Here is a 24,452-nt window from a genome sequence, read left to right on the forward strand (position 1 = left end):
GAAAGCTCAAATCAAAGCACAGGTTCTCAAACAGACTGCTTGAGACCTTTTATTCCCCAATCTCAGAAACACAGGTGTAAGACACTATTAAAACAAACTAAACTTAATTCAAGAAACTCTTTCCCATAGCCTAATTTAAAATTTTAAACAAACCTCAAAAGAGAGAAATGTGTCCTCTATGAAAAGCTCTGCTGACTTTAAAAAAAAGTATGTATAAATTGGTGCACACGAGCAGCATTTTCTCATGAATGTTAATATAATCAAACTAAATCCAATAAACATGAAGGGAGAAAAAAAAATGCAAGCAACACAGTTATTGCTTATCTGGAAGAAATGCAAGTTAGGATAAACAGGAATTTTATTTTGTCCTGGCGACACAGCAGCAGTAACACTTTCAAAGTTCCATCACCAACATGCCATTGACTGCCAGTAAAATTTAGGCCTTGAAGTGCTTCTATTGCTTTTGTAAATAAAGATGAGCTTTCCAAAAGGTTACCAAGACTAGCTACTTTTCGATTTAAAAGAGCCATATACTGTGCATTTAACTGTAGGTGTCCTGGAAGCCTCCATGCTGCATCCCTTCCCCCACTACCTCAAGTCCCCAGTCTGAGCCTAACACCCATAACATCAGATTTTATTATGATTGGAAGTTCACTGAAGCATCTCTAATATTTATTTGGATGTACCTAGTACACACTTTCAGGCTGTGAGAAATATGTTGTAATGACTGCATACCAAGCTGGGGAAAAATTCCACCAGTTAACAAGAGATAATTTAAACACATAATAGGTATTAAGAGTTGATGGATACATATGTTTTCTGTAGGTGACTCTGTACCATTAAAAAAAAAAAATGCAAGACCTTCCAATAACTACAAAGTCTTCCTTCCTGTGGAAGTATATTAAAATTAGAACTTCAGCATCTGTTCTTGGAAAAATTTTAAAGTGTCTGAATCCAGCTAATTAGATGGCACAATTATCAAGAAAATAACTGACAGTCAATTCAACAGTACATTGGGAAGATAAAAGACTCTACATCACTGGCAACATATTGAAATTTAAATACCTCTTTATTGTCCCTGGAAGATCCAGACTGAATGGAATTTGATAGGAGGATGCTAAAGTGTCATCCACAGCCTTGCTTATTTCCTGGAGTTCTTTCAAAGAAACACAGCCAAGTAAAGCAGTCAGTTCACAGTCTTGTGACTGAATAAGCCTATCATGTTCTTCAATTTCTCTTCTCAGCTGTTGATCTTTTGCTTCTAATACGGCCAGTCTTGCTCGGAGGTCTTCAGTTTCTTTCTGCATAGAACAGAAACCTGAGTTTATTATGAACCCTGAAAAAGAAACCCTTCTGCCCCTAGAAAAATGCAGTATAAGTCTCAGAAGTAGCATGAATTAAGGTTGTCCAATTTAGCACAACATTAAACAAGAAGACATTCTTTTGTTGACAAAAAAAAATTCTTAGGTCTGTTGTATTTAGAAACTCTAGTGCTTCTACAGCCTGAAACTCCCTACCTGCATTCCAACACCAAATTTCAGGTTCCTCTTCCAAAATCAACTGTCAGTCACCTTTTACCTTTAAAAATACGTGGGTATTTCCCAAATTAAAAATGTCCCTCCCGAAACCCCCCGAAAATCTCAGTTCCACCATGACAACAGAATCTTGCTACAGACTGGCAGCTAAAGTGATCAACCATCTATCTGCCCTCCTGCAAAATATCCCTGCAACAGTTCCTCCAGGCTTCCAATCCAACATCAGACACAGGGTGCAAGTGGTGAATCACTGACTGTCTGGACGTCCTTTTTATTATTAATATTTAATTTTAATTAAAAACACAAAATCTGTCCCTTAACTTAAAATGATGGCAGCTTCGATCTCAGTCACATTCATCTTGCCAGAAGTTCAAACTCTGTGCATTATGATATTGATGTTTCTTGCAAGAGCATTTTCTAATTTTTCCTTGAAAATCCAACAGATATCTTGCACCAAAGGAAGAAGCACTTCATGGAGGCGTCTGGGTTGTTGAGCTAATAAAGTTATTTAATATATGACCTTTGGTTCATTTGTCCCAGAATTTGAAAAGTGAGTTTAAGAAAAAAAAAATTCAAAGGAGGGCTACTTGTTATCAAAGTAGTTGAATACCATAGTAGAGAATTTTATTCTATTCCTACATTTCTTACAGTCTCTGTGAAACCTTCCAAGCCACTTAAACTATTATCTCAATATACAGCCACAGACTGAATATTCACCATTTTTCATACAACCAACAAGAGAGGTCTCTGAAGTGCTATCTATAGACTCTCAACAGAAATCCAAGTTCATAATTCCATGCTCTGACCATATTCAATTCAGCTAAAAAGAAAAATGAAAAAAAAAAAAACACCACAAAACCTTTTTCAGGTAAATAACTAGGCATTACAAAACTGATATTAGAAACAACCATGCAGCTTTTTAGCTTTTTATGGCAATTCAGTTCTTCATTCTCTATCTGTAAAAGGAACTAAGAATATCTCTTCACCCGAAGAGATGTTACAGAGATAGAACTAAGTGGTTTTGAATCACTCAGATGCCACGTTGTTTAATGCTGTAAAATGAGCCCATTCACATATTAATAAATCTGCATAGAAAAGAGTGTTTGAGTGGATACAGTAAAAAGGTTTTGGGGTCGAATACCAAGCAATGAAGATAAAATGCCATTCTGAATATCTGAACAAGCACTTTCCATCTTCAGCAATGTATGAGGCAGGGATCCAGGAAAAAAAGGCATGCTTATATAATGAAAGACTCTCATAAACCAGACAAACTACACACAGATAACTGACTTCGGCTTTTCTTTCCTTTTGAGTGCTTCATGTTGAAACCTTAACATTCTTCTAATGTTTTCAATGTAATCTAAGTGAAGTTTAGTTCATTAATGCTCATTTTGTAAAAAAACATACTTTCAGGTTTGCTGCACTACAAGCTGCCTAAGTATCACTTTAAACAAGAAGAAACAGTCTTTGCATGTTAAAAGGTTGACTGGCTCAAAAATTTCAACTTATTAGTGCTGCACCCTCGATTCATCAATTATTTTCCTCCTTTTTTGGTTTTAGATTTAGAGACAAGAGAACAGAGTGGCCCATGTTTCAACCCACAGGCATTTGTCAAGGACAGAAAGGTCAGCACGCCAAAACCATCAGTTTTGTTTCTTTCAGTCTCAAATTAGGCTTTTAGTGAGCACAAAGGACAATTCTGTCTCTGTGTTACTGGTTTGGGAATGCTGCCAAAATCTTAATAGGCCCTACTTAATACAAAGACCTTCATATTCTGTGAAAACGTAGTAATTGCAATCACTGCAACAAGCAACCTACATGGGAAAAGAAAGGGAGACGAACAGAATATGGTTTTACAAACACACTTTTAGTACTGAAATGTTTTTACAACATAAATAGATAACAGAAGCACATAATCTGCATTCACAGAAAGAAAGCTGTTCTGCTCAGGAATAGTTCACAGGCATTCTTGGGAGAATAGAAATTTTAGTCAGTAAACTGGAATTTTCCTGTGTGCTTTTCCAGAAGTTCCAAGAGGCCTTTAATGCATTCTCAGTCAGCCTCCAAGGACAGAAGGAAAGGACTTAAAAGTCTCAGCATGGAGCAGCAGATGATATTCAGCTCACTAAACATAAGATGGAGTTTTACTTTGTGGATTTGAATTTAAACTGAAATTTCTGAACAACAGCTAATCAGTACTGATTGCAAACCTCCAGCTTCACTTATGGCTGGTGTTCTCCATGAAGTACAGATTGCAGTAGAAAGATTAAAACGTAAATTTTAGATACTGTCAAATCCCTGTAGACAAATGCAGAACCAACAGGAGAGAGGGCAGAAAGAAAAGGAAAATAGGCTGAGGAAAAAGAAAAAATAATAATGATGATTGCAGATCATGGCGGATTTTGGGCAGAAGCAATCCTTGGGGAATGCTAGAATTCCCACCACAGTGTCACCACACATCACAGGTCAGCCTTCTCCAGAACCTGGAATGCATGATAATTTTGATCAAATGCTCATAAATAGCATGCCTGCACATCAATTTGACTAATTTGCCCCTAGTACAACTATGTAGGAATAAAGATTCACCTGGAACAAGTATAAAAACATTAGCTGGCATGGAACTGTAAGCAGTTTTCAGTTTGAACATCTTGAGGTGTCTGGCTAATGTCTAGATTACCCAAAATAGTTTTGTGAACACTGATAATGTTGAACTAGACTATGTCTCCTCATCTATGAAATAAATCCAAAGAATACAAAAGATGATGACTAGGATAAAATAAAACCCAAACATTTCTTCATCTAAGTAACATTTTGCAATGGCCATCTAAGATGCTTTTCTCCATTTCTTTCTTTTTGATGTATATATTTATGTGTACACACTCAGAGGATTATACTATCAGACCTACCAAAGGAATAGAAGTATCAAAAATAATATTTCAAGACAAAAACACGAAAAAAGAAAAAAAGAAAACTAGATATACTAGTTCTCTTGCATGTCACGCTGCCAAGTGTGATCACCAAGGTTTAAAAGGAGGTGGATTAAGACTTGTACTAGGACAGTAGGCTAAGATTTTTGAAGGACTCTGAGAAGAAAGAGCTAAATTTTGCTTAAAAGTCTTGTAAATTTAAAATTGGACAGAAGCCATCTTAAAAACATTCCATTTGCCAAATTACCACATTGTGACATCACGTGTCAGTGCAAAGTTATTGTTGGCAAATGCCAACTGCTCCGTGATGATTCCTTCATCCTTATGAAATACATCAATCATCTTTCAGGAACAAAAGCTGGTAAATCATGTATTTATAGTCAATTCTAACCAGAAATGGATGAAAGATCAATTCCTTCAAAACTTTTTGTCTTTGAATAAAAACTTCCGAAGATCAGTGAAATATTAAAATGGCAAATTAGAACATAAAGAGAACACTTAAAAAGATAATGAGGAAAGTTAAAGCATGCACACAAACCACCAAGCCTTCCAGTTCTGCTTCTCTGTAATGAGATTAACACAACTCCTGTGGCTGCCATCTCCAATCATCACTTAGATTATCAACTGGACTACAGCCAAGGCTCTAATTGCTGCACAGAAGCAAAGTCAGTATTACAATAAATTTATTTAATTCTGTGTGACAGCTTACAAGCTTTTCCCACACAGCACTGGTTCTTACAGACAACTTTGCAGTCCTGTTACCTGTAACCTTTTCTTTTCTTGCAAAAGTTGGTTTCGTTTTGTGGCTGAAAGCTGCATCCTCTCCTCATAACTGGATCTCAAAAGTTTATATTCGTTTTCATGCCAAAGATGGGTTCCTTCGTGTCTAACTCTTCAAAGAAAAAAAAAAAAGACAGAAATGTAAAATTAGCATTATCACCGAGTACTGATGTCTCAAAGAGATGGTATTCTGATATTACCTTCAAAGTCATAACACCCCATCACCAGAACAATTACATCTTAAACAGATACAGTTAGAGAACAAGAGATTTTTCCTTGGCATATCTTCCTTTATTATCTCAAACATTTATACTGTTTTTACAACACGTTGAAGGAGGAAAAAGGAAAACTTGTATAGCTTTAGGCTTCCCCCAGCTTTTTCATATTTCAGAAATTTATCCATCACTGCCTTGAAAGAGACAAAACTAAGGCATGTAATTTCTATCAACTAAGAGAAAACTCTCTTAGACAGAAGTTTAGAAACTTGCCAAAACCATTTTTGCAGCTTCTGTCAGCTTTTGGAGACTACATTAGAGATCATCTGGAGTGTTTGCTCCACAATGCCAAATTTTACTTCTCTCTTGCACAGCGAGTTCTTTCAAAATCGCAGTCAGTGGAATTCCTCACAGTGGTTGGTACAACCCTCAGCTGTAAATCCTTGCACCCCAAGGTAATTAGTGCATTACATTAACAGTCAAGCCTATAATCAGCTTCTCAAAATGCACCTGCAAACAACACAAACCTATTTTATTTTGCATATTCCTGCACAAGGGCATGCACACTTGCAAAGGCAATTGCATTCCTATGTCCAGCTCTAGAGACAAGTGTGTGCATTTCCACATAAAGGGTATAGAAACATTTTAATATCTTGTTAAAAACAAAATAAAATTACTGTCTCAAACAAAGAATACTTTTGAAGCATGATTTCCCATTGTAATCTTGCAAAGCAAATACATCCATACCACATACAAAACATGCATCACAAGTCTGGTTTAAGCATGATTAATCACACAATTATGATCTCCAGGCACAGCTGTTTAACAAGTGTGTAGAACAAGAGGTTCCTGTCTTTTCTGCAGGACCATGAGAAAATACTCCCTCTCTACGGGCTGAAGACTGCACTGAAAAAGCAAAATAAAACCCTAGCACTAAAATAAATGGCATTAATACTTAAAATAGACATAATTACTGTGCAACTGTATTTCTGTAATAACAAAATAGAATCATAGAATCGTCTAGGCTGGAAGGGACCTTAAAGATCATCTAGTCCAACCATCAACCTAACTCTGACAAAAAAAAAAATTAAAAAAAATTACACACACCACTAAACCATCTTCCTGAGGACCATGTCAACCCGTCTTTTGAACACCTCCAGGGAAAATAGATCCAGGAGACACCCATATTGTGATGTGCTAGGCCATCACTGTGTTGCGTGCCTTACAATCATTATAGATTGCTCTGGCTACAACCGGCCACACTTCCCAGCAGCTCTGAAGCCGCCGCCTTTTAGTAAGAGCTGCCTCTTCCTGAGCACTGTATGCAATAGAAATTTATGAATGGCTGGTCAAAATTTAGGAAACATTCCACAATAAACATAGGTTATCAGAATCTCACTAGAAATCCCAGGTACACCTGCCTACTTGGTACTGAAGAAACAGAGACAAGTTCTCTCTGATCTCACCAAACCTGGGTGATTGCACAAACACAGCATTGTTCCCAAACTAAACATAACCAAAACCTGGCTCCTACCACCTGCCCCCAATATCCTGTGTCAACGCCAAATGCATTCACCTAAAGATTTATCTCATAATTCAATCAAGTAAAACAAAACTAGGACGTGAATTTCAGTCTCACATATTGAACAAATAACCTGCCACACACACTTTTTATTTAAAAAGTTGTTTATTTGCAAAAAGATGAGACCGGCTGAACTACAGTAAAATTGCAATGATCTGGTCTTCTGTCGCTAGTCTGATCATCTTTTTAACTGTCCAGGTGAAAAAAGAAACCTTGGGTATATTGGCTTTGCTCCAATTCAAAAAGAAAAATAAAAACTGAAGCCTACACATTTTCCTTGAAGAAGTGGTCATGTTTTCTGTCTTTTAATATCAAAGAATACTGTTGGAACAGAAAAATTTTCAACACCCCAACTGAAGATAAAGGGTACACTTGCCTCATCAACGAGAGTGTCAGACCACAGACAAAGTTGTGTGAAAGGCTACAAGAGTCAAGCAAGAAAAAGAAAGGGTGTCACAACAACAGTCACACTCAAGCTCAAAGGAGTGTGCACAAGACAGAAAAGCAAAGAGGATATTCATCTGACCCTGAAGAATGGCACTGCTCTCAGACCTGTGCAAAGGGAAGAGTTGCAGATATAATCATCCAAAGAACAGGAACACTTTCATAAATGTATATATTTTATATATAAAAATAAATAGGAAAAAAAATAAGGAGACTATGTATTTCAAGCACGCTTTAGTGACTCGATTTCTATGAAGCCAAAGACAACACCACCCCTAAAGCCAAAATCATTATTACTTATTAATACATACAGCAAACATGTCTTAATGACAAAATACAGAATGTTGTATCCTAATCCTTCGGAAATGATAAAACAGCTTCTTAGAGCCTCAGAAGGTAGAAGAAAAAAATGTTCTGAGGGAGCACAGTTTGTTTTAAACCTGCCTCATTACTATATAATATAAATAGAGGCCAAAAATACCCTTAAAATTCTCAAAATTCACGATAAAATCCTATTTTCTGTGCTGATTTTATCCAATTTTCATGTCTATCAAAAATTACACCTAAATATATTGACTAGCACACTGCAGCCTTTATATTTACAAGCTGCCAGAAAACAAAAGGGTTTTTTTGTTTCATTTGTGCTATTGCATTTGAGGACAGCTTCCAATACCTATGAAGAATCCTCTAACAACAGTAACCAGTAGCATAGCTGAAGACAAACCTAGAAATTGAGACAACTTTTTCTTCCTAAGCTAACTACCTCCCCTGGGTCATCCAATGCATCTCGCATTCCCCCAACCTTTGAAGTTCAAGAGAAGGCTGAGAATTTATTTTTGTGACTTTGTACAGTGCTGAGCACGTTACTGCCACCTAACAAGCGATGCATAAAAGGAAGCTCCCAAAGGTCTATTCATATCAAAAAAGGATCTGTTTTTACTTTATATTTAAATATGCTTTCATTGCATGAAAAGGAGCATCAGAATTAACTGTACAGGGAACCGTCGCTCAAGCTGCCTTGCTGTCATATGCTCAAGCTGCCGCATTGAGGATTCAATCCCATTCCTGCTCAACATCAGTTTAAAAAGTTCCATGTAATTCACCAGTTCATGAATGACGCTTTTCAGGGCAATTCGGAAAGACTTGTAGAGAGAAAAAACAAAAATAAAAAATGTTGGGGTGAGAGGGAGATCTTCATAAACAAGCTCCATATTGATATGTTAGAAGGTCCTTAAAACTCTTTATTAAAATTATTCAGAAATTGTATTCCACATTTTGAGACAACTGGAAGCGGCACTTTACATAATAAGGAATAAACAAACTTACCGATGATCAGCAGCCCAGCGTAATGCTGCTTGAACTTGGGTAATGAACCTATCCAAAAAACTGCTAACTGAAGGATGCCTTGAAGGAAGCTGAAATTTTAAAGATTTTTTCTCTTTCTCCAGTTCTTCCAGTTTCCGTCTAAATTTATCAGCTAGAAATTAAAAGAAAAAAAAAGTTACTTAACAGTGACAAAAATGTTCTATTTTACCTGAAGAAGAAAAAAGGTTGATCAACAAAAGTAAAATCCACCTCACAGACAATTCTTCCCCTTTTCATAAAATATATCAGTCTGTTTTGTTCAAGGATGAATTACTAAGACTACAATGGAAAACATCAGATAACCAGGATGCTAAGTTACTTTCTTTTATGACAAGGACAAAACTGCAGGCTTCCTAGCACTTTCACAGAGTTTTAATTTTGTAAGGCTCCAAAGAATTTGCTCAAAGTTTTCATCTGTTCTCTCTTCCTAGAGTAACAGCTCTGAATTAAATTCTGTGAGAACTCCTCCTTTTCACTCCTCCAGTTTTAAAACAATCATAGATGGCAGTTACACATTTAAAATCTGACCTATTAAAAAATTGCGTTGTTAGTAGGTCAAGAAGTGAAGAATCACCTATGGTTTCTCAGCAATATGTTCCAGCAGAAAATACGCATGCAATTATAGCAATTAAACAGTTCTCTCATTCCAGACTCTCCTGAACTATGCTTATTTTATTGTCCAACAAAAAGGTTTGCTTTCAACTTTAAATAAAAATAACAGTGGCTCTTAAGAAAATGTTTTGACTCTACAATAACTCTATACATTTCTTAAACACTTCTCTATATAAATTAGTTCTGATTTGTTTTTTCTCCCTGTGTAGAAAACAAAGGACATAGTTCCAATTACAAATTATTATTTCTGGTATATATATTCTCTATTCTCTATTGTGCCAGTATAGTAGCAAAATTACATACATGACAGATAACAAGCCTGGCTGGTCCAAGCCAGAACATCTTTGATGGTACATTAGTCAAATCAGAGAGCTTTGAGCTAGTCCACAAATGGAAAACCTTTACAGTTCGGTACTTCCCTTGTGACCTCACTGTCTACAATTTTGCATGATTAGCATTCTTTCCCTTCTAACATTTTCAATACAACATGTTACTATCAGAATAACATCCATCTGTGCATGCTTTTCGCTGCTTATTTTCTTTCTTTATCCTCAAAAGAATTTTAAGAAGAGGGTTTTTTAACATTTGCTGGTTTAGTGAGATGATCCATTTTTTACAATAATCTATCATTAGCATTGATCTCCCTTCTGCTTCTGTGCCAATAGGGTGGAATAAAGACAGAACATACTAATGAGACTAGATCTTATCCCTAGGCCAGCAGGAGGCAAGGAGGCACTCCAGGGCAGTGGAAGTGAACCACATCTGCAGTGTGTTACTCAGGAACCACAGCTGAACAGAGTTGTTCTATCCCTGTCACCAAAAGGAAACTGGAATTTGGGCCCAGATGAGACTTCTGAGCCCATACTTTGATGAGAAAAACATATCAGCATTCACGTTTCGCATGGAATTTCAAACACGGCCTTCAAAAGTATCACAGTTACCAACAGAAAAGTAAGGGTTGGATTGTGATCAATGACTGCTGAATGCCAAAACACATGGAAACACCTCCTTTTACTCAAACCATTCACCACTGGGCTTTATGTGTTACCAAGTAGGAGTTGTAACAACACCCTACAGCCAATAAACAATGTGCTTTGACATAATTATGCTCACACTGTGTTTGTGTGTCCAGGTGTTCCATCATTTTACTCCTACCCGTTCTGGCCCTAGAAACAGGCTATTTTGAGAAGGAAAACAGATGAGGGGATACACACACCAATTCATTCTCTCTCTCATTAGTTCTTGGCTGCATCCTGCTTCACATTCTCCAGTCAACACAGAATTCAATTAGTTTCTACTAACAGACGTTTCTAAATAATTTGTTTCAGTGGCATTTTATAAATGCTATTGCTGGCCATATCTGCTTGTTATCACTCAACACTAAAAGATGGTTTACCCTTTCAGCACTGCAGTTAGGGGTCACATCTCAAGAGACTCCACCACCACTGATCTGAACACTGCAGCACTCAGCTTTTAGACTCTTCTCCTGGAAAGGAGACCCCTTCGTTTGATCTGGCAGACATGTTCAGTGCACGAAGGGACCAAGGCACCCCAGTGCCAGCTGCAGAGCACAGAACCATGCCAATAAGGCTTACCTCAGCCCAGCTTTTGGTGCTGCAACTCAAGAGATATAGATCAGGCAGATGTAATGGAAGCAATCAAAAGTCTAGCAAATAGGACGTACGAAAAAGATGGCAATAAGCAGGGTTCCTCGATCTAGTGGAGATAAAGACTGAAGGGAGTAATTTCCAGTACTATTACATACCAGGAAGCTGCAAAGAAAGCAGTAATATTTTACACCTCTCCTCAGAACTTGAGTCCTCAGTAACAAACCTGAGGTGCAGCAAAGGAAATGAGGAAAAACTATTGGAGATAGTAAAGCACTAACTGCTTGGAACAGCCAGTAAATCTCCACGAGTGTTGGTTTTCAGGTCAAAGGCTTCTCAGGAATAGCTTTGGCATAGTTTTTAAGGTCGGGACCAGCAATATGAAATGTGTTCTCCTGAGATCCCCTCCCACCATATTTTCTAGGATTTTTCATCCAGAAAGCAGACACAGAAGGCCTTTGCTGTTTGTAAGCTATCAGACTCAAGGACACCACTTTCTTTTACCTTCATTTTAGTGTTTCTAGCACATTAATTCAACACAGAAAAGACCTTCATAGATTCCCAGATGTCACCAATGGACTGAGACACCAAAAGAAATCTCATGCACTCGGATACTTCCATCACACACAAAGACTTAATACGTCGTTCCTCTGTCCCATACTTCAAAATAAGTCATTTAACACACAGCTTCTATGCAAAAAAAAGCACTCCCTCCATTTGATGAAGTTCTTATATGAAGGAACTTCAATGTATTCAATACGTACTGTTTAAAGACAAGCATTTAGAATAATGTTTAATTCTATTTATTACCCTTTTATCTCACTGTATTCTGTCGCTAGCTTGCTGCCCTGCAGCAGTCCTATGGATACCCTAGAAGAAGCTTCTACTTCAGTGTAAACAGCAAAAGTCAACCCTTAAATTACCCTCCATCCCAATCCATTACTGCCTCATGCACTTCAGATACCCCACTCAATTTAAAGCCAACCTAGGGTACAGACCTGGAAGATGCTGACTAACTGCTGTTCTCAATTAAACAGACAGCAGTCAGAGAACTGCATTGTCTCCAAAGATCATGTTTTGTAATAGCTTTGAGCAAAGGAAGCAATTTCCATAATTTTTAATTGACCATATGAGAACATCTGGCTACCTCTCTGCTTTTTACATATTCTGATATTGGTTTTATTCCCTTGAAGAGAAGACTCACTATCATAACTATTTATCATCATTTAAAAAACATTTAAGAAAATCATGACAGTAAGGATAGAACCTCATTTGCTACCTCCTGCATATATTTATGTCTGTTCTTGGCTGACAGGTGAGAGGACAATCAATCACACTATTCTACAAATTGCTGGACATTAAAGAAGTGGTTCTTCAGGTAGTTCAACTACAGAAAGCCATCTGATCCTGCCCCACAGTCCTGCAAACAACCCCCTCCCTCTTTCCCTCACGTCCCCTCACAATCTGAAGGATCTAAACCAGGATTTACGCAGGGTTTACATGCATAAATCACACACTGCAGCCCTAAAATCTTTTTCTTACCTGCTAGATACTTCCAGAACTGGGTAATCTCCCCAGTATTCGCTTTCTTAAAAACTTAAAGCTTCCAAGATGACTCCAGTGGTTTTGTATGCTCAGCACCAAAGATATTGTCATCTATTCTTTAAGAACTAAAGTTGTCCCAGGTTCAGATCCAAAAACCGCTCTTTTAGCAATCTGTCTCCAACTGCACACAGTAGCAGACCTTTAGAGAAAAGACTAAGAACCAGGGTTCAAAGCGCCCCTTCACCTTGATACTGCTCCTGAACCTCTAATGTTTGCCAGCTGAAGACTTCCTGAGCAAGACACTACTCCTAGATTACTTCACTGCTTCGAGGGGAAAAAAAAAAAAAAAGGAAAGAAAGAAAAAAAAAAATCACTAACAGGTGGACATCTATCCACAAGAAGACTCTGTTTTCTTAGGCTATCTATGCTTTTGGTCCCCAAAATATATTATGAAAGAATTTCAAAATGAGATTACGAATTACATAAACACATACTCTATTTGGTAAATTTAAACCTAAAGTCTATTGACCTTATCAGGCGTTTCCTTTCTCTTCTTTTTTTACTGGAAATAAAGCAAAACATTTCTTTGTCACTTTCCCTACACATTAATAATTTAGGCATCATGTTTAAATCACGCCACTCATTTTCCGGGACAGAGAGACTTAGATTTGCTAAAGCAATGCCGCAAAGGCTAGAAAGTAAGGAGTTTAACGCAGAGCTTGAATACTTGACTGACATGCAGCTGGAGAACAGACTAGTAAAAAGGGGGTTACAGCCCAAATACTAGCATTGGTGTCCAGCAATATTACTTGCAGAACATATTTGATATGTAAAGACATAAACCGTGATCAGAAATTAAGGCATTACAAGTAACTGTGCTCCAAATTTAAGAATAAAATAATTAACTATTTAACAGTACCAGACATACAAACAGTAGAAGATGTTCAATACAAGGCCTAACACACCAGACAGTGTAAAAAGGGAGCTTCAGACTACATTTGGACAACTGAACAGCTAGCTTTTACCATGTCCTGTCTGGCCACGGGTATAGAACAGAATCTTTTCTAAGTTCCATTCAGCCCTGCCTATGGAAACCAACAGAATTGACTCCAGTGCAGAGTCAAACTGGACACTCAGGCAAGACTGGCTCCAAGAAGGCATGGGACTGGTGACAGACACTGGAAGAGCCTGTTACGGTGACAAAAGCAGCAGCTGTACCCTAGAGCTATGCCTGCCTACCCTTACTATATGGACTAGATGATCTTTAAGATCCCTTCCAACCTAGACGATTCTATGGTTCTATGACTAATAGGAGCACATCTGCAGAGCAAAACAGTTCAGCACTGAGCAACCAACATCTGCAGTTCAGAGGGTCTTACTTCAGACCAGGTTTAGTGTAGCCCCAGAGACAAAAGGCCAGCGAGTGGTTGGAGCCCATCAGGTACACCTCTACGCCATCTTCAAACTGTCTTCCACCTGAAAGAAAACCAGTTCACGCACTCCAAGACTGCTCTACAATGCAAAGTACTGTAAATGGGACAATTGGGAGACTCCCCTCAAAGGCTCACACCTAATCTGAACTAAAATGATATCTGGGCCAGGAGGGCCAGGATCCTAGGAATAATTCCGTCAGCCAGTGGAAAAAGTAGCTCCTGGCAAAGCCAGTAAGCGGAGGCTTTCCAGACAAGGCTATAAGCCCCTGGGTACCACAGCAAAGCATTCACATTGAGTTCATAAAAAGCTAGAGCATAATGGCTGCTAGAAAAAAATGCAAATGAAATTACCCTGCTTACCCACCACTTAATTTTTTCCATTCCAAGCAAAAAGGCACCTTTGTGAAATTCAGCACTCTAGTTGTGCTCCTGAACAACCTTGGGGAAGAACTGAGCAAATCAAACTCCTGGCTGTTGAACATCCTTTGGAGTTGGAAGCAACTGCTACAGAAATCATCTCAAAGCAGGATGGCCAAAATCTCTATGGAGTACAACTCCAAAATTCTTAGTTTGGTGTGTATTCCTCAGTTATTTGACACTCTTAATATAGGTGACAAACCCTTCTAATTCCTGCTTTACCTTAACCAAGACACTAGATCAATGTTTGCCTCCAATTTAAAGTTAAAAGACTAGTAACTGGAAGACTACAAGAGAGTAGGTCTCCTACATTCCCAGTCAGACTCAAGGCATCAGAATAGCCAAAACAGAGAGATGATCTGATGTCACATTTGATACCATAAGCTTCCCCTGCTGCAGGAAACATCATCTGTCTACCATCTCTCCACTCTTTTCTTTCCTAGCAATGAGAGGCCAGTGTACATAAATCAGTTAGGGGAGGAAAGGGATGGAAAGCTGGTACTTGGAATAGTCCCTGCAAGAGAAGCAGAGAATGGTGACTGAAGAATTTCTTACACGGACTGCTCAAGCAGACTCTCTGCCTCCCAGCAAGCTCTGCGTTTCCTCCCCCCCACCATCAGTTCATGCCAGTTACAAGCCAGAAAATTGCTGTGTCCTTAAAACATATATAACATTTCAGAATTTAATGTATTAAATGTCAGTGTTGCAGCAGAGTTGGGAAATCTGAAAGCTTTAAAAAAAAAAAGTACAAGAACAAACACATTTCAGCTGTTATACTTTTTATAAAAAGAAGCTTGACACATTGGCAGATATTGATTTTTCCCCCTCTAATTCATATTGAATTTAAAAGCATTCATTCAGGCTCTGAACAAAAAGCTAAGTTCTCAGAAGTTTCACTGATGCTTCCCCCAAAGCACAACACCAAGTTTCCCACCTACAGTTTATATCGTAACACTGAAAAGTCTATCCTGTGTATGAAACTTCTTCGCAGAAGGGCATTGGTGCAAGCCTAGCGTAGACATTCAGCATAAATTTTGACAGGTGCCCCTATTTCGTAGAACATTGAGAGTAGCAACACTGCTGACAGATTGCCACTCATATCTATAACATTCTCTGTCTCTTTGTAACAATGGTTAAAGGGAACGGTGATTTATCAACACAAGCTGTAGGACTCAGTGGGTTTCGTGATGGTGTAGGTACAGTTACTTTCAACGTCAGCAGGAAGATGAGCAAGAAGCCACAAAGCCAGAAAGGTTCTTCCAGCACAGCACGCCTCTGGGAAAGGAGGAGGACAAGCAGGAGGACAAGCCCAGCAGGAAATGTCAGAGTCCTGACTTGAGTGATTAATCTCTTAAATTATTTGCCCAGCATTAGAAAAATTTTGCTTTCCCATGTTTCTTTCTCATTATCACCTGGCAATGATGTAGGCTGAATTACCCCCACAGCTGTTCTTTCTGGACTGTGTTTAAGGCACATCAGGACTATCTGGATCAATTGTAGTCAATTTCCTGTTACACGACTATCCTGGAAGCAAAGTAGTTGCTACTCGCCACTACCATCTCACAGAGGATGCTCCAGTCATACTAGGCTCAGACAACAGCAAAAAAAAAAAATTAAAAAATCCTACTCTAATGAATTTACAATCAACAAAACAAATGACAACCAAAGAGACAAATGGAGATGACATACAATTGAAATGATGTACAATGATGTAATTTCAGTGTACCAGAAGCAGCCTAATCTCCACTGCTCTTAACCTGACCCTTCTGAAAAACATGAAGTTTTTATAGTGTTTTTTATAGCAAAGAGCTTCATGAGTATTTTTTTTACATTGCAACATCAGCTAGCCACTTTCATAATTTCCTAAATGTTGGAGTAATTAGATTTTTGAAGTACCTGACATGCATAAAAGTTGCTGAAATAGTGGACAGTTTTCTGTATATGGCAACACCTTACTAATTTTTGTAATTGCACTAAAGGTACAATTCCATATAGTGTCTATCCCATATAGTCCTTGTCTTCAGATTTGCTGCATTTGCAAATTCCTTCAAACACCGCCAGAGTTTTAATGCGTAGGCATTTTTTGAAGATATCATTTCTGGTTTAGTCAATTCACAATACAAAATAAACAATGCCCTGTTAACTCTTTGCTTTGCACAGTCATTCAGAAACATGAAGTTTCCAATGAAACTACTGAGATGTCTACATTTCCAATATGACTTTACAATAAATATAATTTACAGTAACATCAAAAGATACATTAAAGGAAAAAAAAATCTAATACTTGTGCACATTATTTGATATCAACATTATTCTGTAAGCAGTGCTGACAGTACTCTCACTACATATGAAATTGTACAGAAATAAATAAAAACACCTACCACTGATTCCAGGCTGAATCTGCATTTTAAAAAAAGGAAGGCTATGCAGCACAATGGTATCCATGCCTATTGTGAATTAAATTCTACTCTTAAAAAGGTCTCTCAAGACAAGGAAGCTATCAGAAATCAATGCAAAGCTTCTTGGCTTGCAATTCAGCCCCTTCTTTTATTGGAGATGGTAGAAGAAGAGTTTTGGTAAAGGTTTCCACTCAGCACAGTTCACATACATGAACAACTGTCAGCTATATATTAACGTCAACCGTGGACGATTCTGTTCCAGTTCACTATACCCCTTTCCTTGCTGAAGGAATCTCTAAGCCAACATCTGCCTTTCTTTACTGCCTCTGAATAAATGCCATGGGTTGATTAGAAGACAGGCCAGTCAATTAATAGTGAAACAATGTAATACTCTACAACTAACTGCGTTATATTGTGAGATATCAGTCTTTTATAAAGCAAGTTCCAAATACTCTAACAAAAAATTTAAAAATCTGAGGGATGATATCTGGGCTTTTATATCAAGGATTTTATGACTAGAGACACAGTCAGATTACGTTGGAATTTTATAGTACCAGGCTTTACTTAAGCACATACTGTGAATCTAACATGCTTTGTTCTAGCTGTCAAACAAAGAAAAGGCTCCTTTGTTATTGCCTAACCTGAATATATTGATAATATAATCCTAAAGCACACCATTTGAAAGATTTTATATTTTTTGGTGACAGAAGTCCAAAACTAGCACAGATCATATAAGAAGCATTTTGCAAAGACTTTTCTTCATACTTTTTAAAGCCATGCTGTAAAAACACAACAAAGCAACACAAAGTCTAGGCTAAGGAACACCAGCGAGTAGGTATAGAGTTGCTTTAAGTCTGAAAGAAAGTAGCACAGATTTTAATGTAGTGTATATTAAATTGTGGAATGTTCCCCAAAGACTACAATATGTGAAGAAATCAGCTTCAGTAGTTCTGCTTAAGCCACCGGCTACAGATCAGCACCACCAAAACACAATTTGACAACATTATCTTTCTTCTGTGACAAGACACACTGATGAAAAAGTATCAAATACTCTTTCTTATAGAACAAATATTACACACAGAACTATAAAAAGACTGTAAATATCTGCGCACAACCCCAGAAAATTGCTCTGAAAACTGCAGTGGAGAATTCTACAAGGAGACTCAAAGCTTTGCTCTAGAAACAAAAGGGGAGAGAGAAGATAAAGGAAGTCTTTGTCACAACTGAGCTGAAAACAGTACATCCATTCATTATGAATGAGTACCTGGATGTCAGAATTTTGCTTTTGCTTAAGCAAAATATTTTTTCTCTGTATCTTGCTCCCTGCATTTCCCTTGATGAGTTCCCAAAACAATGCTCAGTATTTTCTTGTATTCCAGGTCTCCACTCCCACATCTAGTAGTCTACACGATCTCAAATATATACATCTAATGTCCTCTTTCATTGTTCCTTCCTTATACTCAATGCTTCAAGAATTAAAACTTTACCCTTGAATTAAGCTGATACCTTCCCAAGCACTCTGGATCAGTAGATACAAACCCAAGAACCATTTAAAAACTACTAAAGATGCTAGCTTAGTTCAGCCTAGCCACTTTTCCAATTTCCACCATCTGTCGCTTTTCTAGCGCCCGGAAGTTACGCTGTTCTCCTTCATCCAGAAAAGGCCATATTCTAAGAATGCAAGTAATAAGAGATAATGGTTTACATTTGCAATTTGTTTTGGGACTACTTTGCCTGCCGCAAGTCAAAAGCAGTTCACAAATTTTGAAGTGTCATGGAAACATAGAATGGTTTGTGTTGGAAGGGACCTTTAAAGGTCATCTAGTCTAACCCTCCTGCAATAAGCAGGGACATCTGCCACTAGATCAGGTTGCTCAGAGCCTCTTCCAACCTGATCTTGAATATTTCCAGGGATGGGGAATCTACCACTTCTCTGGTCAACCTGCTCCAGTGTTTTACCACCCTCACTAAAAAAAATTTTTCCTTAGTATCTAGTCAGATCAAATAATTTACACCAGATCAAGGAATCTGAATTCAATGGCAAAGGAAATAATTTAAACACAGAATAATTGCTGACTGTTAATATCTATGTGACTTATTTCCTGCCCTTCCCTTTGAACTTGGCCTCGCTAACCAAGTCCCTCTCCTCAGCAACTCACAGACACCCTTACATCCTAGTTTCTCCCCACTCTGTTTCCACGCCTTCATCCTCTTCCCTTCCCACATGCTCCACACCTCAGGCTTGCATCTGCTTCTTTGTCTCCTTTCTTTGCTGGAAGTGATTTGAGTTCCTCCTGGATTTCTGCAGGACTTTAAATTATACCGCCAGATTTACACAGACTTCCCTTTCCCTCACCACACTCCAGGCTGTGATCAAAGGTTAGAATACAGTTAACTTTTGGTGGGGCACAGAGACACAAAACCAGACAAAATAAAGCTGTTAGTAGCTGACCTACACGCACAGTTTATTTGGCTTACATATACAAATACTGAGCTCTTTCCTGTTTCCTAAGTATCACCTTCAACATTGCTTTCCTAAGGCTGCTTTGGGTACCAAAGCATAACTGGACTAAACACAAAAAAAAATTAAATCATTTTGGGCAGTGACGACTACAGTTGGATCCTGCAACTCTAAAAAAAAAAAAAAAGATAGAATATCAAATGCAACAGCTGTAAACCCCCACCTGTTTTTTTTTTTTCCTGGGAATTGTATTTTGAACAAACTTCATCCAATTGATCCCTAATTTCAAAACATTGAATATTTCCTGACATTCCCAAAGTTCCGTAAAAAATTCAGAAAGTTTGTGGGGTTCAGAGCACTGTGCAAAGTAAACTTTTCTACAGAAACAGGTTACGAAGCTGAAGTGGAACAAAGCCATATCTCACCGCATAACCTCAGAGGAGGCTCTTCCTCTGCTATCAAGTCATACTTCCTGTCAGCAGCTTCGCAGCTATGTAACATGTTGCCCTGCAGGCACCACCTCCTGCCAAAGCACGAAGAAAACAAAGACTTCTCCTGCTCCCTATGTATGTGGTTATGGCCCTCACACTATCTACTTACTGCTGTGATTGTTCCACTGCATGATGATGAGAAGAGCTTCCCTTAACTGGCATAGATCCAAGAAGACAAACTGCCCCAAGGATTCTTGAGCTTTAAATATTTCTTTTAAGTCTTCCAAAGAAGACTCTTACTCATTATGTTGCCAAGTGGTTATGTTTTGACAAGTAGCATAGACCAACTGTGTACCAGCAAACAAGGGTCCTAGGTATCCCTCCTTCCGTACTGGATGTCTTGTATTTTCACAGGCTACTGTTCATTTAGACCCATCTAAAAACTCAAAAAAACCCAGCCGATCCTTATTCTAAAAATTACTTTGGTTTAGTAGGCTATTTCCCCATCCATGGCCTGCAAGTCTCTGTTATGGAAGATGAGCAGATATAACATGCTTCCCTTGAAACAGCAGCTGCACGTCTGCATGTGAGGAACAAAGCCTTGAAACACTGAGATCTCCACCACAACACAGTCATTTATAAATGATCGGTCCATAAGGTAGGACAATAGGGTGCAAACAGAGCTGGCAACTCAGGGGTGCCACCCCTCTAGAACAAATCTATATCCACACATGATGGCAGTAGTAGAGTCAATGCATCTGGCACGTTCAAACTGTTATGGAGGCTTCCAGAAAAAAAGGTGACAATTTTGACAAGCTTAGTCTGCAGCTGCCCAAATTCCACTAGCAGGGAAAAAGAATAAAGCAACTAAATACATAGCAGGCAACCACCCACACTGTATGGGTGGGCCCTCTACAACTACCTGAAAGGAGGTTGTAGAGAGGTGGGTGTTGGCCTCTTCTCCCAAGGGAATAATGACAGGGCTAGAGGAAATGGTCTGAAGTTGTGGCAGGGGAGGTTTAGATTAGATATTAGGAAGCATTACTTTACTGAGAGGATGGTCAAGCACTGGAACAGCCTGCCCAGGGAGGTAGTGGAGTCACCATCCCTGGAGGTATTTAAGAAACGTGTAGATGTGGCATTTTGGGGCGTGCTCTAGTGCCCAAGATTGTTGGGTTGGGTATTTTGTTTTGTGCTTGTTTGTTGGTTTTGGTTTGGGTTTTTTTTGTGTATGGTTGGGCTCAATCTCAAAGGTCTCTTACAACCATGAAGATTCTGTGATTCTATGTAGGGTATGGTCAGAAACAGACGAAAAGCTTACATGACTTGCTCAAAAGTCCAGCATCCTACGAATGAAGCATTGTAAGAGTATCTCAAAATTCTCCATTTCCCCATCCTCATCTATCCACCAGTACTTTCACAGAATTTCTTGTGGAATTATCAACAGCTCAGGAGTATTATAGGAAGAAAAACAACAATTAACAACTGTTTGATTTCCCTGTAGGGAGCTTACAAAACAATTTATTTGTCTGCTCTGCATTGGAAAGGCTGCCGCGAACAGATGAAAGGAATTAAAGATACAACACTCCATCAACATAGGTATATTTTCCTTTTTGGTGGTTCCCATAGGGCTCTCAAAACACTGAATGCCAACCAAAATATCACAGGAACTTGCAATTCTGAAGCAGAGCGTCAGAAAAAAAAATTAAATTAGGAATAGTAGTAGTTACAAGTAATCAAGACAGCCCATCTAGAAAGAGTAACTTTTTTTAGTCCACAGTTTATTTTTATGCCTCTACATGTACCTATATTTTCAGGGGGAAAAAAACAACAGCAGTAGGGATACACAGCACAGTCTCATGGACAGGGTTCTGCCTATGACTGTGCCAGGTGGCTTCAAGTCACACTCTGCATATTCTTTTATGGGCAGGGATTCTAGTGCCGCACTATGCGATCTCAGATGAATAGCCCCATTTCTTTCCGCTTCTAGGTCCTCTGTGCCTGTAAAAATGTAGATAGTAACAATTGCTCCATAGGGGCCTCATTAGGCTGAATTAACACCTGTGTGAGATCTTCAGATAAAAGTATTGCTGTAATTACACAATCTAAAATGGTTCTTGCATAAGAAACCTTGCATTATCCTTTTCATAATTTGACCTTTTCTTAAAAGTTAGTGCCCTTTTGCTCTTTTATAGGATTCTGTTTCCCATAAAAGACTATTACCTCCTGGAGTCACCTCTTAATTTTCTAATTGCAAAAGCAGATAAAGCTCAGCCTCTCTTTACTATTTTAACAAAAGGGATCCTGGAGTCTTCCTCTTTTTTTTTCTTCTTTTTAAAAAAAAAATAAAAAAATCATTGTTTCCTGACCTTCCTCTCTTTCACCCTAGCTCTGCAGCTGTCCCCAGTGTCCCAGCACAGAGCTCCTAGAAGTGTTTCAGGTGTCAGAATTACCCCTCAAGCACACAGGGCAGCAGGCAGAGCTGCCCAGGAGGATGTCGCAGAGGTCAGTGGGGAGAAGACCAACAGGCTCTCTAAGCAAGTTCCACAGCCCTTTAACTCTACTTTGGTCTCCCTTCAGCGAAACAGTTACAAATGAGACAACATCCCATTGACCACCAGATGCAGTCAAGAGGCCTGGCTGGATTCCGTTTGCATAGGAACAGCGAAGCCCACCCAATGACAGCCACTGCAAAGAAGTCCAACCACCTCCAGCATGCAGACCTACAGAAGAGCCTCTCAAATGTCCAACCTGAGTGGAGCACAGCAGTGCCAAGGCACCTTCACTAGACTCCATGCATCAAAGCTACAAGACTTGAAAATTTTAAATACAGGCTCACTGTTGCCTTCCAGCCTGGCCCCACGAAGTTTCACTGCCTCCAGCAGCTTCTCCACCTGCTCATCAGGCCTCCTCAGGCTGGAAATTAAAGCTGCCAGACAAGTATGTGTGTTGACTGAGCGCCAGGTGAGACTCAGAGCCAGGACAGAAGGGGAAAGAGGAGCAGAGTGGAACTCTGATGGGACTTGGCCAGTAGAGGCAATGGCAGGAGCACCCGCTAGAAACAAGCTCTGGAAGAGAGGTTTATCTGCTGCCATGCTCTCCAGAAGGGGTTCAGAAAAAAACATGCTCTACAGTGGACACAGGACTTGCCGCTTTAATATGAACTCACACACAAAAGATAGGACATCTTTCAAGTGTGATCTTGTTGTAGGCACCAGAATTGCAGCTCACCAGATGCAGGTTCTCCTTCCAGCCCCGCAGCTGAGCTCTCTATGTGTCTCCCACAAGCACATAATAAGTGCATTAAAGCTTATTATCTTCTGTAGCATGTGTTAACTACAAATGAAAACATTGCAAGAAATAAGTTTTTATTAGCTCACAGCTTCACAATAACTAATCTCTACCTTCTTCATGAGTTACAATTAAATAGTATTGCTACAGTAGTGGATCTTGCCATGAATGTCACTCTATGCCAGTACACCCACACCACCTGTTCCACCATAGCAATATATACATTTCTATCCAGTCTCCCACCTTGATTCTGTCCAGCAGCATCCCCTTCTATTGAAAGTGTTTGAGCAGATTGCCCTTGAAGTAAGAAGCAAGGATTACGTTAATGTGTCTAAAGAGCAACCTCTATAAATATATATTTTTTTCCCCCTTCCAAATACCTCCTGCAAATGCAATAGAAAATAGCTGAGCTGCTTTCTCCTCCCATACCCATTCAGCTCCTTTTTACTTTACCTCAACTGGACAACTTGAGAAGAACTGTGGTAAAATATGTAGAACAGACAGATGGTATTTGCTGCTCTTTTATCAATCCTGCTGCTCAATAGTTTTAAAAAACGACGATAATTCATCACTTGAATAGTCTCAGATAGATCCTGGATTCCACTACAACTTTGTCTTACCCATTTTGTAATTCGTTACTTACAAGAAGTATCAGAACCTTCAACCAGAGCAGAAAGAGATAATGTATTATAACAAGACACCTGAAATAACTGACTTATGTTCTTTGCTTTTAAATTTCTCCTCAAAAAGCATAATTCTCTCCCTGCTTAATTTCAACAGATCTGCAGAGCAGCTGACCTCTGGGCTTCCCAGCTGGAACAGCCGGGCAGGGACACTTTGGCTCTCCATTATGGTTTTCTTTGCACTATCCACTCACCCCCCAACGTGTGCTTATGGCTCCCCATTCCTCCCCCCAACCAGGGCTTCTCGCTTCCCCAGAATGATCTCTCACTATTACCTATTTAATATATTAATAAATAACCAAAGCAATTACTCATAAACATATATATATATACCTCCACTATGCAAAAATGATGTGGACAGGTTGGAGAAGGTCCAGAGAAGGGCCACAAAGATGACCAAAGGACTGAGAAGCCTGCCATATAAGGAAAAGCTAAGAGAACTGGGTTTGTTCAGCCATGAGAAAGGAAGGCTTAGGGGAGACCTTATCAAACTACAATGAAGATGATGAGTCCCTGTTTACAAGGAGTCACGTGGAAAAGACAAGGGGTAATGGGTACAAGGTACTCCCGGGGAGATTCCGATTGGTACAAGAAGAAAATTTTTCACAATGAGAACAATCAGCCATTGGAATAATCTCCCCAGGGATGCAGTGGATTTCCCAACATGAGACACTTTTAAGATTCTGTTGGACAGAGTGCTGGGCCATCTTGTCTAGATCGTGCTT

At 38.9% G+C, this 24,452-nt stretch overlaps 1 protein-coding gene across 1 annotated transcript in view; it reads right to left on the minus strand.

Annotated features, from left to right (window-relative positions):
* LOC106893343 (disrupted in schizophrenia 1 protein-like) overlaps positions 1-24,452 on the minus strand; it is a 102,201-nt gene that overhangs the window by 31,792 nt on the left and 45,957 nt on the right. The window contains exons 4-6 of the mRNA XM_014951247.1: positions 8,810-8,960; positions 5,225-5,354; positions 1,066-1,301 (exon numbers count right to left, since the gene is read on the minus strand). Coding sequence (XP_014806733.1) covers positions 1,066-1,301; positions 5,225-5,354; positions 8,810-8,960 — 517 coding nt within the window. The remainder of the gene's footprint in view (positions 1-1,065; positions 1,302-5,224; positions 5,355-8,809; positions 8,961-24,452) is intronic.

Source organism: Calidris pugnax, unplaced genomic scaffold, assembly GCF_001431845.1.
Source record: "Calidris pugnax isolate Ruff unplaced genomic scaffold, ASM143184v1 scaffold24, whole genome shotgun sequence".
Classification (NCBI taxonomy): domain Eukaryota; kingdom Metazoa; phylum Chordata; class Aves; order Charadriiformes; family Scolopacidae; genus Calidris; species Calidris pugnax.